General features: G+C 32.5%; 1 protein-coding gene across 1 annotated transcript in view; it reads right to left on the bottom strand.

Moving 5' to 3' along the window:
* LOC114330250 (venom protease-like) overlaps positions 1–17,769 on the bottom strand; it is a 56,088-nt gene extending 38,319 nt beyond the window's left edge. The window contains exons 1-3 of the mRNA XM_028279574.2: positions 17,453–17,769; positions 12,811–13,143; positions 3,144–3,229 (exon numbers count right to left, since the gene is read on the bottom strand). Coding sequence (XP_028135375.1) covers positions 3,144–3,229; positions 12,811–13,143; positions 17,453–17,510 — 477 coding nt within the window. The 5' untranslated portion in view covers positions 17,511–17,769. The remainder of the gene's footprint in view (positions 1–3,143; positions 3,230–12,810; positions 13,144–17,452) is intronic.
* Positions 17,770–18,056: the final 287 nt, after the last annotated feature.

Genomic DNA, 18,056 nt, shown 5'->3' on the forward strand with positions numbered 1-18,056 from the left:
TCTGTTTGGTGGCTTCTGGCTGTAGTGCGAGTTCACTTTCAGCCTTTGTTTGTCTTGCTTCCTTCTCCTTTTCTCTTGCTTGAGCTCTTGTTATAGCTAGTATATGGGTGTTGTCTATGTATAGGTTCTTTAGTTGATGCAATGTTATTCTTGAAAGGCTGTCTGCGTAGTTACTTTTCCCTGTTATATACTCTATTTCGAAGTCATATTCTTCTAGGTCTAATCTGATCCTCGTGAGTTTTGAGGTTGGTTCTTTCATTGCAAATAGGTGTGTCAAAGGTTTATTGTCTGTTTTTACTTTGAATGTTGGTGCTCCATATAGATAACATTTAAAATAATTAATTCCCCAATGAATCGCTAGTAATTCCTTAACGATTATAGGTTTATTACATTCTCCTTTACTAAAACTTCTTGATGCATATGCTATAGGTAGGTCTATTCCGTTGTAATCTTGACTTAGGATTGCTGAACAACTCTCATTGGATGCGTCTGTTGTTAGGATAAACTGTTTGTTGAAATCAGGATATTTTAAAATTGGTGGTTTCGTCAGAGATGCTTTAAGCTTTTTGAATGCTTTTTCACACTCCTCAGACCAAAAAAATTCTACTCCTTTCCTCGATAATCTGTTGAGTGGTCTGCATATTTCCGCAAAATTTTTAATAAAACGTCTATAATAGTTGCAAAATGCTACAAATCTCTTTGTTTCTTCCGCTGTCTTAGGTGTCGGATATTGTTCAATTGCTGCATACTTCGCTTTGTCGGGTGATACTCCCTCTTGAGAAAGATCATGTCCTAAATATGTTACTTCCCTTCTAAAAAATTGACATTTTCCTGGGTTAAGTTTCAAATTGAATTTTCGACATGTCTCAAATGTTTTTTCAGGTTGTCTAGGTGATGTTTTTCGGATATTCCAATTACTACGATATCGTCCATGTAAAGAAATGCTTTGTCTGGTGTTAATCCTGAAAATGCTATTGACATCATTCTTGAAAAGCTATTCGGGCTTACATTTAATCCAAAAGGTAATCTGGTAAATTGAAATGCTCCGTTTTCCGTGCTAAACGATGTGTATTTTCTCGATGACTTTTCTAATGGTATTTGATGAAAACCTGACATTAAGTCTATAACTGAAAACCATTTTGCTCTTCCTAGTTGATCTAATATCGAATCTATTCTTGGTAATGGGAATTTGTCTGTAACTATCTTCTTGTTCAATTGTCTAAAATCTATGCATAATCTCCATGCTTTTCCTCCATCTATAGCTTTTTTCGGTACCAGTACTACTGGGCTGTTGTACTCGGATGTAGATGGTTCTATGATTCCTTGGTCTCTTAGTTTTTGTACTTGTCGATTTAATTCCTCTGTTTGCGCATGAGGTGTCCTATAATTCTTGATATATACCGGAGTTTGGTCTTTAATTCTTAGTTTCTGTTCGTAGAAATTGTTACAGGTTAACATATCATGCCTTAGGGCGAATATGTCTGCATATTCTTCGCATAACGATACTAAGTTTTCTCGTGTATATTCTGGTATGTCTAATTTCAGTGATTCTCGTAATTCTTTTTTCCTATCCTTGCTGTCGTTGACTAGTCTATATATATTGAATAGTTTAATGTCCAACGTCCTGATTGTGCTTGCCTCTACATTTACTGTTTCGTATGTTGTGTTCAAAATTTTGATGTATGGATTATTACTTGAAATAATTGCTTTTGCTATGAATATTCCTGGTTGTATTTCTTGTTGCTCCACTATCCTGTCGTTCCTTAGCGTTTGAAAAATTTTGACTATTCTGTAAATTTCACATCGGGGTGGTATTATTATGGTAAAAAGTAATCCTGGCAGGATCGCCATATGATAGTCCAGGATTACTAGTGCTATCTTCTCCCGGTAAGGGTGGTTAACCCTTATCCGAGGGGTGGAATGATTAATAGTCGTTTCACTGTTGAAGTTGTTTTATTATACTCGCATGAGTACAAGCTGGTAGCAACCTACGTAACGTCGTCTCGCGGAGTGTAGATGACACTATCTTTTAATGTGAATAATCTTACATCTAATAAAATAGAATGACGAATGTGGAATGTGTAATGAGGATTCCCTTATTATGTTTTGGTTGTATAAATATATTTAAAAGTGCAAAGTCAGCGTCGACCCTGAAAAGTGTTTATAGTGGCTGTATGTATAATTACACCTCACGATCTAGGTCAACAATATTTATGTAACGAAAGAAGGTTGGAATTGTTTATGATGACATTTAAATAACCGAAAGAAATTAGCGTAGATAATTAAAGGGTTTTTTTAAAAGATATCTAATGAGTACAGATGAATTCTTGTACAAAATGTATTGTAGAAGGAAAACGATGCATTTAAATTCTTGTGGGTGAGGGGTTAAATATACTTCTCAATTTTTTTCTTAAAATTGGATAGTCATCAATTTTTTGCAGCATATCTCGCTTAGTTTGAATGTAATCGACATTTAATATTGCTTATTTGAAAGAACTTTTCAAGCACAATAAAAGGTATTGGTAGCATTATATACATAAAATCGACCGTTTCTCTGTTATTTCAAGTTGAATGCACTGCTTTGAGCATGCACCAAAAAAACAAACTCTTTTACCTACCATATCTCTTTTTATGTTATAACTAGAAGATTGAAGAAGGAACGAATCCCTTTGTTTTTTATGAGCTACAAAAATGTTTTATATAATTTTTTTAGTTAGATGCATTGTTTTTAAGTATTCGACAAAAAACCGTTTTGGTATTCGCAAAAAACCGTTTGAAAAGGTGTTATATTTCAATAAAAATAGCCAATTTTCAACCACGAATAACTCAAAAAGTATCGAGTTTTCGAAAAAAAAAAACTATAGACCAGTTTCTGCTTAGAATTGGGTTCTCTAGGAACTTCCGTAGTTGTTTAACCAAAAAATTTTCCACCCCCGAGAAGGGGTGGGAACCGCCCCCAAGACAAAAGCACACATCGGCATAGGGTAGACTTTAAATAGGGAGATATTTTCAGGTTATTCCTAAAATTTCATTAAAATCCATACAGTAGGATAGAATTCGGAGGTAATAACCTGTTCTTGCTCTCATTGACTGCCCTACATAATAAATAGGTAAATATAACACTACAATAGTTTTTTACTTACCATATGTGGGTATTGCTTTGGAAGGGACTTACTTCCACCTGTTTCAAATGTCCCAATATCCCTTTTTCGATAGTATACCATACATTCTAAAACACATTTCGTCTCAATAATTTAGTTATATAAATCCAAATCATACTAAACATTAAAATAATATGTTATCTATGTTATCCAAAATTAAGTTTTGGTTTCATCAAAATGGAAAGTAGTTGAAAATGCCCAAAACGGGAAAATCACATAATAAATTACCGAAATAAAATTAATACTGATTTGGAAAAAACCTTTTACAAGATCAAAAGTTAGTCTGGAGAATTAGAATCTGAATGATCATATTCTACGTTGCATCTGCCTTGTTCCATAGCTATGTGAGTTTAACAATTGACTCTGAATCACAAAAAAGATGAGATGTATATATGTATATTGTTATGCTCTGTATTTCTCTCTGTTATGAGATTGATCAGCAAATTTTTATGTTGATTAATTACTTAATTATTTTAATTATTACTTATGTAAAACAAAACCAAAATTAAATTAAATTTTCTAATAAATTTTATTTTCAGGGCTATTTTAATCTTAATGCATTACCTTCGGTGTGTGGCTTCTAGTATCTCGAGTTGCCTACTTCATCCAGGGACAAAACAGGGAAATTAAATACACTCGATGTCATATAAATGTTATACATATTTTTTATTTGTCCAATATACCGTAAATATAAGATGTAAAAATTATACTAAAATTCAATTCTGTTGCAACTATTTCTCATCTAATAAATTACGCTTTAATTCTGATATCTCCTTTGTTTTAACAACATTTTTATTTAAATAATTCGTTAGACTGTTCTTACAACACGTACTAAAATTTACTTTTCTCCTTTTAAATTGATTACTTATTTCTTCTTTAAATTTTGGAATGACTAAATTATGCTATAGAACTGTTCAATACAAAAATAAAAAAATATGGTGTGGATATAAAACAAACTCCCTCCGTTTCCCAAAAATTCTGACTAAACTTTTTGTTTCTTCTTTACTTCTTCTCCTGGATTGCGTAGTCCTCGATTCTCCCACACGTGCTCCTAGGATGTAGCGAAAGGTTCTTCTCGTCCAAACTGCTTCACAAACAAACAAACAACGGGACTTGCTCGAAATCTCTATTCAGTTTTCTCTCTGCTCGATATCTTGTGCAAATTGATACCTATCGGCTACTCGTTCTAGACAGAAACAGGAATCTCCAGACACAAAAAAAATTAACTTCTCAACTCGGTCAACGATTTCGTTTCACCACGATTCTGCTCGGAAAGGCCAATTTCACCCCTTTACACCGACTTCTCACTTTTTAAAAAACTGGACTGTACTCTCCAGATATTCATTACACAGTGATCATTTTTTCTCTCGTCAAACTCGGACTCAACATTCTCATCCCCACCATCTATCTTTCTCCGCCAATCACAAACATCCTCTCTACCCACTACATCCATATTTTCATTTCTTAACAACCAATTTATTTTGTATACAACTTTTCCGTTTTGTTAAATTCTAGGAGATACCAAATTACTTTCGCTGTTTCAAAATGCTAAACAAAAAGCCTTATATTCTAAACTCAATAAATTTGTTTACTGTCTCTCCTTCTACGAATAATTTACAAATGTCCTATTGTCGATTCCAAAGCGAAATAAAATGTACTTTCTAATCTTATCGCACAATTGTATAAGTCCGTTCAGAGAACCATTAACAAACCATCTTAACGATTTCACTTTCCGCGAAAACACTGTTTATTAACTAAATTATAATATTAACAATTTTTGGTCATATACAGGGCGATGAAAATCTATGATTTCGTAGTCTCTGATATAAATTTATTTTCTAAATTTTTCCCATAAAATTTATACAACAATATATAGACTGATGCTGAGACTTCCATGAGAACAAAGAGTTACCAACAGTGAGGTACTTTAGTGCGTTAGTAAACAAAAATAATTAATAAACATGATCAACGACAGAAAATACAGTACTTGGGTCATATATTGAGAGGTGAATGATAAGAATTAATCCGAATCATATTGAAAGATAAAGCAGAATGCAAAGAGTTAATATAAATACGTCAGAACTCGTGACTGAAAGACCTGGACAGTTAGACTGCTCATCCGCAGAAATCTGTCGTGCAGCGATTTCCAAAGCTACAATTGCCATTTGGATTACCAACCAACCTTCGAAAGGAGATGACACAATTATTAGAAGACGAAAAAGGAACTAGACGAAATAATACACTAATATTGCGATAGAGGGATCGCATTGATGAAGATGCCAGCAAGATCAGTGTTGTCAACTCGCCTCAAGCTGCAAGTAGTATAACCAAATAAAAAAGTAGGCTTAGGAAGGTCAAAGCCCAATTAAAGAAGTAATACCAACAAAAATGATCAAAAAAGTTGAGTTTTTGACTTCAAACTGAACACGTCGTTATTGTTCGTTTCTCTGAAAAGTGACATTTTATGTGGTTTTTAAGCATAATTTATTGTGTTATTTAGTATCCTCATGAAGCTCAAAAAGCAGCCTATTCAATGATGTATTGTAGTAATTAAAATTTCTTAGCATATTCTCAAAAATTTGAATAATTCATCCAGTTTTCAATATAAATAATTTAAAAGTCATTAAGGAGTATTACAAAAATCCAACAAGATAATCAAGAATCAGTCTGATATTTATTTCCAAACATGAATAATTGTTATAAATGTGATTTAATGGATTGTGATGAAAAAAATTCAATAAGTTGTGATAGCTGTATAGACCGGTCAGTATCGTCGCCCCCGCTAGCGAAATTATTCCGATTCGATTTTTTTGCACAAACTTACTCATAAAGAGGTCCTTATAACATATCCACAGGGTGCCGGGCGGTGCCGTGGTCGAAAAATTATTTAAACAATTTTTTTAAACAAATTCACAAAAATAATTTTTTCATTTCGTATAAATTTTTTTAGATAAATTGGCTTATTCTGAGCAAAAAAGGTCTCTTGTCATTTTTTTCTAAAATTGATTGTTGTCGAGTTATATGCGATTAAAAATTTGAAAAATGCGAAAATAGCCATTTTCAAGGCTTAATAACTCGATTAAACATTATTATTATGAAATTCAAAAAGTCACAAAATCAAGTTTCAAATCCTTTCTTCAATTTCCTGAAGAGATTTTTGTCATTATTTTATCAGAAAGCTGTTATTTTTAATTATTAACAATTACGCTATAGTCCAGGATTCATCGTCGCCCCCGTTAGTGAAATTATTCCGATTCCATTTTTTTGCAGAAACTTACTCAAAACGAGGTCCTTATAACATAACATATCCACAGGGTGCCGGGCGGTGACATGGTTGAAAAATTGTTTAAACAATTTTTTTAAACAAATTCACAAAAATAATTTTTTCACTTCGAACAAATTTTTTTTAGATAATTTGGGACATTCTGAACAAAAAATGTCTCTTGTGATTTTTTTCTAAAATTGATTGTTGTCGAATTATACGCGATTTATAATTTAAAAAATGCGAAAATGGCCATATAACTCGACAACAATCAATTTTAGAGAAAAAGCACAAGAGACCTTTTTTGCTCAGAATAACCCAAATTATCTAAAAACAAAATCGTTCGCAATAAAAAAAATATTTTTGTGAATTTGTTTAAAAAAAATTGTTTAAACAATTTTTCGACCACGGCACCGCCCGGTACCCTGTGGATATGTTATAAGGACCTCGTTTTGAGTAAGTTTCTGCAAAAAATGGAATCGGAATAATTTCACTAACGGGGGTGACGATGAATCCTGGACTATAGCGCTAATTGTTAATAATTAAAAATAACAGCTTTCTAATAAAATAATGACAAAAATATGTTCAGGACATTGAAGAAGGGATTTGAAACTTGATTTGGTGACTTTTTGAATTCCATAATAATAATGTTTAATCGAGTTATTAAGCCTTGAAAATGGCCATTTTCGCATTTTTCAAATTTTTAATCGCATATAACTCGACAACAATCAATTTTAGAAAAAAATGACACGAGACATTTTTGCTCAGAATAAGCCAATTTATCTAAAAAAAAATTATACGAAATGAAGAAATTATTTTTGTGAATTTGTTAAAAAAAAATTGTTTAAATAATTTTTCGACCACGGCACCGCCCGGCACCCTGTGGATGTGTTATAAGGACCTCTTTATGAGTAAGTTTGTGCAAAAAAATCGAATCGGAATAATTTCGCTAGCGGGGGCGACGATACTGCCCGGTCTAGTAGCAGGTTTATTCATCGTAAGTGTAGTGACCTTTCTCCAACAGAGTTCAAAGTAATGGAGCTAAAAAAGCAGCGTTCTTTGAAATTTTTCTGCAACGATTGTCAGGAAGGGTTGTTATTTGTTCCAAAACTTATTAAAAAAGTGAATGATCTACAATTACAATTTAATGAGCTTCGTAATGAGTTTATGCAGGCTCAAAACTTAAATACTGACGAAATAAAAATATGATTTTTAATTTACCTGAGAACAGCAATGCGGTTGATGATATTCACTCTGTCCAAGAAATTTTCAAGCAAGTTTCAGATGAAGAAATTCCGATTATAAAGGCAATCAGAATGGGAAAGAAAAATAATAGAAATGAAAAGCGGTTATTGAAAGTTATCTTATCGAATACCCATGATGTACTAGCTGTTATTAAGAATAGAAAGAATATAAATAATGACAAGAAGATTTTCGGTAATGTGGACCAAACTCCTATGCAAGTAAAACAATATAAAAATCTCAAAGCAAAACTTAAACTACGCCAAGATCAAGGTGAGGATAACTTAAGCATAAGATATGTAAACAATATTCCAAAAATTTTTCCAAAAAACTTTTAGTCAGTGTCAATTCAAACAAACGCAATATTTATTACCAAAATTTTCCAAAAAGACTAAGCAGCCCAAATTCCACAAAAAGCTTTTTAGTGTATTACCAGAACACCCAAAGCTTACGAACTAAAGTGAATGTACTTCAAAATAACTCGCCAGCTTGTCAATATGACATAATTGTATTGACAGAAACGTGGTTGCACAGTGGCATATTTGACGCAGAACTTGGCTTCGCGGATTTTAACATACATCGCCAGGATCGTTCTACTAACACCAGTGCCTTTAAGCGAGGAGGGGGTGTCTTAATTGCTGTACGCAAATCAATACCTAGTAAACATCTCCTAGTTCCTGATAGTATTGAACATGTCTTTGTCACAGTTGGATCTGTTAAATCGAATATTATCTTGTGAGCAGTGTATATTCCTCCAAATTCATGAGCACATTCATACATCACTTTTTCTGAAACATTAGATTCACTCGCTCTTCAAATGCCTAATTCTACCCTGCATATTATGGGTGATTTCAACTTGCCAAATGGTATATGGCAAACTGGCAGCCTTAGTTCGACAGTGACTACAATTGGTGCACGTTCTCAAGAAGTGTCATGTGTACAAGTTATGTCAAACACATGTAATTTCCACAACTTATTCCAACTTAACTCACACTTAACCTCACACAACAGCCTTCTGGATCTGGTATTAACACAGGATTCCTCTACCGAGTTCAAACAAGCAGACTATTTTTTGGTTCCTCCAGTTGTTCACCCACTACTATGTATTAAGTTAAATATTGGTGTTGTAGAGGGTAAAGATGGTCTTGAGTTTGATGGATTCTATAGAGATTTTAACTCTGCAAATTTTCAAGATATTATAATGTTTCTGAATCAATTTAACTGGGAATGTTTATTTTAAGGTAAGCCTCTTGAAACAATGTTAAACATTTTTTATGAAATCATCTTTATTGCAGTGGATATATTTGTTCCTTGGAAATTTTCGGCCAGAAAATTCCCGGTATGGTTCCCAGTTGAACTAAAAAATTGTATTATTCAAAAGAAAAAATTGCACAAAAGGTATAAACGAACACAGTCAGCGGATGACTATCGGGAGTTTTCTAGGTCGAGACAAATATGCAAAAATCTGACTCAGGAATGCTATGCTCAATATGCGCACTGTACTGAAAAAGCTATTAGCTTTAACATAAAAAAAATTGGTCATTTGTTAACAATAAAAGGAAAAGCAGTTCTTTTCCAAATACACTTAAATATTTGGATAAGACTGGTTGTTCTGGGGAGGAAATATCGAACATGTTTGCTGATTATTTTTCGACAGTATACTCACATGATAATATTAATATTCCCACTCATGAAATATCCACATCCAATAACCATATTCCACACCTTGATATTAAAATATCAGATATATTTAGTAAACTCTCTTCTTTGGATGTTAACAAAGGGCCTGGACCAGATGGGCTACCTACCTTATTCTTAAAAAAATGCTCCTTTATTCTTTCAAGATCTCTGTACCACATTTTCAAGCTCTCCCTCCAAACTGGAATCTTCCCTGACTACTGGAAAGAGAGCTTTCTAAAGCCCATCTTTAAATCCGGTGACAAAACCTTTGTAACAAACTATCGTCCCATCAGTATAATCAGTGCAATCCTCAAGGTATTTGAAAGTCTATTATGTGACATTCTATCCCCTCTATTTGAACCTCTACTAGTCCAAAAACAGTTTGGGTTTAGACCACGAAAATCTACAGAATTAAATCATCTTAGTCAGGTGGACTTCTTGCTGGACGCCTTGGAGAAGGTGTATCAAGTGGATACGATATACACTGACTTCTCCGAGGCATTCGACAGGGTGCCACACAATATTTTGTTGCATAAGTTAAAACTGATTGGGATTGATGAGCCTTTATTGTCATGGTTCCAAAGCTACTTATCTGATCGTAGACTGATTGTTAAAATTGGCACTTTTCTTTCTAAAATTATCCAAGTTCCAACAGGAGTGCTTCAAGGCTCTCACCTTGGGTCACTCTTGTTTTTAATATTTTCATAAACGACATAAATGAATGCTTCGCAATCAGTTTATTTTTGCTCTTTGCTCATGATCTAAAATTAAGCTGTGTGATTAAATCCCCACAGGATTGTGAAAAACAACAGTACGATTTAAATAACTTGCTAGAGTGGTGTAAAAGAAATGGCATGGAACTTAATCCAACTAAATGTAAATTGTCTTTGACTACAATATCGGTCACTATAGTATCCAAAGAACTTCCCTTTTTAAGGACTTGGGGGTCACCCTTGATACAAACTTACAGCTTTCTCATCATCTGGAGAATGTTATTAATAAGGCTTTTTAGATGCTTGGTTTTATTAAAAGGTGCACCCAGGACTTCACAAATATTACATCTTTAAAACCCTCTACTGTGCCTTGGTCCGTCCCCATCTTGAGTATGCCTCCTGTGTATGGTCTCCTTTTTATGGAGTGCATACTAATGCTCTTCAGTTAGTTGAACATAAATTTTTAAAGCAAATTGCATATAGACTTGGTATCTTGGGCAATTACAATGATGCACATATTCTTAATATCCTAAATATGGCACCTATCACTGCTCGTCATAAGAGAAGGGATCTCATCACTTTCTACAACATCCTACAGGGAAAAACTGGAACTCCAGAGCTTCTTCAAAAAATTAATATTCATATCCCACTAAGAACAACCAGGGCTACAGTTAGTTTCCATTATCCAATCCACCGTACTAACTATGCTCTTAACAATTTCCTCTCTAGAACTGCCAGACTAGCAAACCAGCACCTTAACATTGACCTTTTCCAAACTTATAGCAAGTTCCTGAGTCAGGTTTTAATAAACATTGACTAAGACTTATTGTTCTGTAAAAATAATAATAATAATAAACTCAAAAGTGACTTTTCTGCTTTTGTCCGCCGACAACAGTAATTAATGTCCTTAGGTATGATTGTTTGTGTAATTTGTATTAGTAACTTATTTATATTGATAATTTGTATTTTTTGTTCTCTTTATTGTATGTAATTTATATTTTAACCTATTGTTTTTTTTTTATATGTATGACAACATCTAAATACCCACTACGATGTAAAATCGAAATTGATGGGAAAATAATAAAGCAGGAAGCAAGGTTTAGATATCTGGGAATAGATATAACCAGTTACGGAGATGTTGAAGAGGAAGTACGACAACAAAGCTTAAAAGCAAGTAAAGCGGCGGGATCTCTTAATGACACAATCTGGAAGAACAAACACTTAAGACAAGACACAAAAGCAAGAATCTATAAAGCAGCAATTAGACCTATATTAACATACACGGCGGAGACAAGGCCTGACACATCTAAAACGAGACGACTAGAAACAACAGAGATGAAAATACTCCGACGAATATCAGGGAAAAGTCTGTTGGATAGGGAGAGGAGCGAAAACATAAGAAGATCATGCAATATAGAAGACATAAATGGATGGGTGACAAAACGGAAACAGGAGTGGAACGAACACATTAGTAGAATGGCAGAGGATAGGATAGTACGAATAGCACGAGATAAGTCACCAAATGGACGAAGAAGTATTGGCAGACCAAGAAAAAGGTGGTGCGATAACCTAAACAATTTAGGAGGATAATATTGAAGAAGAAACAGGCTTTAAAGCCTACATACAAGAAGGAAGAAGAAGAAGTTTTTTTTATAAATGGTTGTAACCGTATATAAATAAATAAATAAGTAAATAAATAAACAAATAAATAAATAAATAAATAAATAAATAAATAAATAAATAAATAAATAAATAAATAAATAAATAAATAAATAAATAAATAAATAAATAAGTAAATAAATAAATAAATAAATAAATAAATAAATAAATAAATAAGAACAATCTTAACGTTAAAAATAATTATCAAATAATAATCGATTGAAACCCTTCGAAAAATAGATGGTAAGACACTATGGGACAGAGCCAGAAGTACAGATATACGAAGGAGATGCAAGGTGTAGAACATGAATAACAGAAATAAACAGAAGAGTAGAATGGAATGACCACATAAGTCGAATGACAAAAAATAGAGTGGTAAGGAAAGCGAGAGACGGTTCCCCAATAGGAAGACGATCAGTGGGAAGCCCACGAAAACGATGGAATGACAATAATGGAACTTACTGGAGGCACATTGAAAAAACGGATAGTCACGTCTATACAAAAAGAAGAAGAATAAAAAGCATTTGAATACTGCTAGGCTAATATTAGAATGTCAGTTGTCACCTCCGTAAACAGTCTATTCTTAAATCGGCGATGAAAAGATAAAGCCCAACTCAAGAAATTCGAGAGAAAGGATACTAAGAAAAGGATAGATCCCGGTGCAAGAGGAAGACAGCACATAAAGAATCAGAAGAAACGACCAGGTTAATGAATTGAATGAAAGGTAGGGTATTTTAAGATTTGTGAAAAGTCAAAGAATGTCATAGCTGGAACTTGTCCAGAGACAATAAGTTGCAAAAACCGCAAAAAAATATTAGAGTGGAAGCCGATAGGACGACGAAAAAAAGGAAGGCCCAGAACTAGATGGTTGGACGATGGTTGAACTAGATGGTAAAAGAAGATCTGAGAACCATCAATATAAGACATAAATGGTGGAGAAGAGCACAATAGTGGCTAGGATGGAATGAAATAGTAGATAGGCAAAGACCCATCCAGGGTTATGTTGCCAAAAGAAGAAGAAGAGATTGGCGACAAGTGTTTAATTCTGTTGCCTTTACCAAATCCGATAAATCGAAAACAAAGGTTTACTTACTTTTTACACTTATTGGTATATGATTGCTTGGTAAAATAGAAATCCAAAATCCTTTTTCCGTAGAATAACTAGGTTCTTCTGGGTCTTGTTCTGGTACTCTAAAAAGAGGCGGTTCTTGATTCTGTGGTCGTTTGTGTCGTCGGTCCAGATCCTGAGGCTTAGAAGGTGTCGCAGGTTTTCGTTTTGGTTTTCTAAATTCATCAGGACAACAGATGTGATCTTCTGACCCATCAAATTCACAAAAGTTTACGTCATCTTCTGAAAGAAAATCTAATGCCTCATAGCAGACATTTAGCGGTTGACAAACGCCTCGTAGGCCTTTGAGGAAGCACACTAAAATTAATTAGAAAAACTGATTAATAAAGAAGAACACCTGATGATACTGTGAATAACCTTTCAAACGAGCTAGCACACGACCCCTATTCTCATTTAAAAAAAAATCATCGATTACGTTATCACGCCCAGATGGATTTACGTCACTAGTATGATAAATATGGCAAAAAATCATAATTTAAAAATAATAATCGACCTGTTTCTGGATTTTTCTTTAAAGTTGCTCAGAATCAGAATCAGAAATATTCTTTTTCTACAACCGTGTTAAAAATGCAATTTTTAGCACTCCATACGAGCATTAAAAATGCTACTTTAAGGCACTAGTGCTTTAAAATATTTTTAAGGCACGGCAGTTCGTATTGACCGTATAGGTAATTTTGATGCAATGTCAAAAAAATATAAAATGGAATGTCAGTCAAGTTCAAGTAAAAGCTTTTGTAGACATTGTCCTGTAATTACGTTTGTAGAAAAAATATTGTATGATATGCGTGTTAAAAAGTACATTTTTAAGGCACTCATGTGAATTGTAGAACTCGCTATCGCTCATTCTGCGAACTTTCACATGCGTGCCTTAAACGTGTACTTTTAACACTTATATCATAAATAACTATTATTGTCATGGAAAATTTTACAATTTTATAGACAAAGCTTACAAAGAATCATCAAGAAAACAATAACAAACACAATTTAATAAAATTATTAAATTGGACAATATAAATAAAAAAATAATGAAGTAAAACAAAAAACAATAACAATAATGTATTGCAAAATTAAAAAAAAAATGCAAATTGCATAATCTGCCTTAATAAGTGTAATAGTCTAGTAAAATAAAATTACACTACATGTAAATCAAAATGTAAATTCGTACAGATTGAAACAAATTTTATATCAAAGTTTAGGTGGGTACAAAAGATATTTTCAAGAAAGTATCCAAATCATACAAGGTGATCATTGTTTAAATAATTAAAAAGGGGTCATTTTTGCATAAAAATTACTTTTTTAACTGCTGAGGTCATCCAATTACTAATGAAGGTCTATGGGATTGTTTCCTTTAAAGTTGAAGGGTGAATCTTTCATATAAGACTTACTAGATTAAATTTGGCCCCCTATTTATTTAAATAATTATACATAAAACTTTAAAAACAAATTTACAAAAAAATATTTTTAGTGTTTTAAATAAGCACTATAAAATATCTTATTTTACAGGATAAGTTGCGCTATGTTATCAGTATTAAAAAAAATTGGTGCAAAAATATTTAATATTTTTTGAGATATTGAATTTGTTTATTAAATATTACTCTATTTTCAATTGCAAAAACGCGGTTGTTGCCAAAGAAATATTAACCTGTATTAAATCGTATTATTTTTATTTTTATGTATATTTTCGATACATGTATTGATAAATTCAAATTTCAATTAAACTTCCCCCTAAAATGGCATTTGAAAATTAGTCAAATTTGTTTATAATTTGTTTTTTTTTAATAGCGTAGCGGGGATTAAATAATTTGAAATGCCGTTTCGATAATTGGATTCCTGGGAATTTTTTACTAATTAAAAAATTTTTTGTCTTTTTTTCCTCTTCTTTTTTTTCTTGGAATTATATTAATATGGGCCCTTTTTAGGTTAAGTTTCATTAAGAATATCGAATCTCTAAGTTGTAGATTCTAGACCTAAAAATATTAAGATTGGTCTAAAATCACTTAAATAAAATGTGACTACTTACTGAGTTACAGGTTGTTTTATTTAAAAATTTAAAAATTATTTTTCCAAGTACTTTCAAACTATTTGACGTATCCTTATCATACTTGACAGAAAGTGTGAGTACTATACAGTCTACTAAATTGTGATAAATAAAAGTTTCTAGCTACCACCAGAGGCGTACGACAGGAGACAGTTAATGGTTGACCCTTCCCAAATTCTACGCCACTGAGGAAATTACTATTTTAGCGAAATTTTTCGATTCTCCAATACTTTCTATGTAAATAGTATACTCCTTACTGGTAACGATTAAGTCATTAGTTTTCGAGATATTGGACGTTAAAAATGAAACGGCATAGTTATTTTGATTCATTCATTCATTCATTTTAAACTTCCAATATCTCTCAAACTGATGACTTTATCGATACCAATAAAGTTATTTACATACAAAGTATTGGAGAATCGAAAAATTTCGCTACAATAGTAATTCACTCAGTGGCGTAGAATTTGGAAAGGGTCAATCATTCACTATTCCCTGTCGCACGCCTCTGGCACTATCTAGAAACGTTTATTAATCACAATTTGGTAGGGTGTAAAATAGCCAAACTTTCTGCCAAGTATGATAAGGATACGTCAAATTGTTTTAAAGTACTTGGTAACAATAATTTTTAAATTTTTAAATAAAACACCCTGTAACTCAGTAAGTAGCCACATTTTATTTAAGAGATTTTAGTTAAATCTTAATGCTTTTAGGTCTAGAATCTACAACTTAGAGATTCTACATTCTTAATAAAATTTAACCCTACAAGGGCCCGTAGTAATATAACTCCAAGATAAAAAGAAGAAGAAAAAACGACAAAAAAATTTTGTTAATTAGTAAAAAATTCCCAGGAACCCAATTATTGAAACGGCATTTAAAAATACTTAATTCTTGCGACGTTATTAAAAAAGCAATTTATAAGCAAATTTGAATAATTTTCAAATGCCATTTTAGGGGGGAGTTTAATTGAAATTTGAATTTATCAATACATTTATCGAAAACTTACATAAAAATAAAAATAATGAGATCTTAAGCAGGTGAATATTTCTTTGGCAACAACCGCGTTTTTGCAATTGAAAATATAGTAACATTTAATAAACAAATTCAATATCTCAAAAAATATTAAATATTTTTTGACCAATTTTTTTTGCTTATTACTGGTAACATATCACAACTTAGTCTGTAAAATAAGATATTCTATAGTGCTTATTTAAAACGCTAAAAATAATTTTTTGCAAATTTGTTTTTAAAATTTTATATACAATTATTTAAATAAATAAGGGGTCAAATTTAATTTAGTAAGTCTTATGTGAAAGACTTACCCTCCAACTTTGCAGAAAAAAATCCCATAGACCTTCATTAATCAGTAAATTACCTCAGCAGTTAAAAAAGTATTTTTTTTGCAAAAATGACCCCTTTTTAATTATTTAAACAATGATCCCCTTGTATGATTTGGATACTTTCTTGAAAATATCTTTTGTACCCACCTAAACTTTGATATAAAATTTGTTTTAACCTGTACGAATTTACATTTTGACTTTTTTTTATTTTATTAGGCTATAATAAGTTATGCTGCTGCATATATGACACTCAAATATAGATTAAAATTCTACTTATACACAAGAATACTGTAATTTATTAGTTATCGGTTAAGAAGCTCTGCTACTGAATAATATCGTTTTTTCAGATAGATAGACTTTTGTCATTGTACCGAACTTGGGGAAAGATGTTGCAGATTTAAGTTGTAGGGGGAGATGGTTGTATAGTATTTTTGCAGAATATAATATAGATTTCTTTACTAACTCAGTGGACGGGATCGGTAAATAGATGTCAAAGGAAGAACTTCTGGTGAAATAGTCATGACTAGGTCTTGCTGGAAAGACATGTAGATGTTTACGAATCAAGTAAACAGTTTATAAAATATATAAAGAAGGTAGTGTTACAATTCTGTGACCTTTGAAGAAGCTTCTGCTATGGGTTGCTCTTCTGAGGCCAAACAGATATCTTCCTGCTCTTTTTTGTAATTTAAAAATTACATAGGATTGGGCAGCTGTACCAGAATTTCAAAAAGGAAGACCATATCGAAGATCCGACTCGAACAGGGATGTTATTTTGGAAGAGGCTAAATTGATTTTCTTCGAAACAGATCTTATTGCAAAGCAAGCTGAGGATAGTTTCTAACTTAACACATCGATATTAAGGGATCATTTAAGGTTTCTATCCAAAAAATACCAAGAAATTTTACAGGATTAACGATACTGATCTGGCTGTTATTAAGGGGTAAGGGTTGAAGCTCCTTTATAGGATAATGCTACTGTTTTGTCTAAATTAAAAGAAAGTAAATTAGAATCGGACCAGGTTTTTATTGTGAGTAGATCAGAAGTAATAGTAGCATGAAGAGTTGCAATATTTGAGTTGCTCCAAGTGATACTGGTATCATCTGCAAAAAGAAAAATTTTTCCATCTGGCTTATAAAATAACGAATTTATTCCAAACATTTGCACCATACTGTAGGTACCTACTGTGTAGTAATGAGAAATAACGCTGAAGTCTTAAAATATAATATCTTACCTTCGTTGATGCCCTTGGCGCAAGTAATACCAGCTAGAAAAATGAAAAGCACAAACATATTGAAAACTACTTTTAAGAACTGAAAAAATATTCACTGGTTTAAAGAATATTAATAAGTGTTTATTGACGACTTATATTATAAGTGCCCAGGAGGATATGTCTTGGATTTTCCAACGCCAGTTTTATGCGAACATTCTTTATTTGCTCTAAAAACCAGTAGCGGTCCTCAAAAAAATTCCAATATTCAAAGACAAACCTCGTCTGACACATACAGTGGCTCACAGCTTAAATGATGCAGTCGCTGCTCAATAAAACTAGCTGGTGTCAGTGGCTTAATATTTATCAGAAACAAATTACATACTGAAATTAAATTACTATAAAGGTAAGCGTCCACAAACCCGCATCGTACGCATTTTTAGTAACGGCTTTTAGTTTGCCTTGTACAAAAACTTATACAGAGTGGTCCAAAGAAGACAGTCCATCTCGATATTTGGTAGTATTTATTAGATTTTAAGGAAATGACGAAACAGGTCGATTTTTGATCTAAGGGGGACACATTTTTACAGTACATACATTTGCCATTTGTCAACCCCCTCCTTTCCAC

Source organism: Diabrotica virgifera, chromosome 4, assembly GCF_917563875.1.
Source record: "Diabrotica virgifera virgifera chromosome 4, PGI_DIABVI_V3a".
Lineage (NCBI taxonomy): Eukaryota > Metazoa > Arthropoda > Insecta > Coleoptera > Chrysomelidae > Diabrotica > Diabrotica virgifera.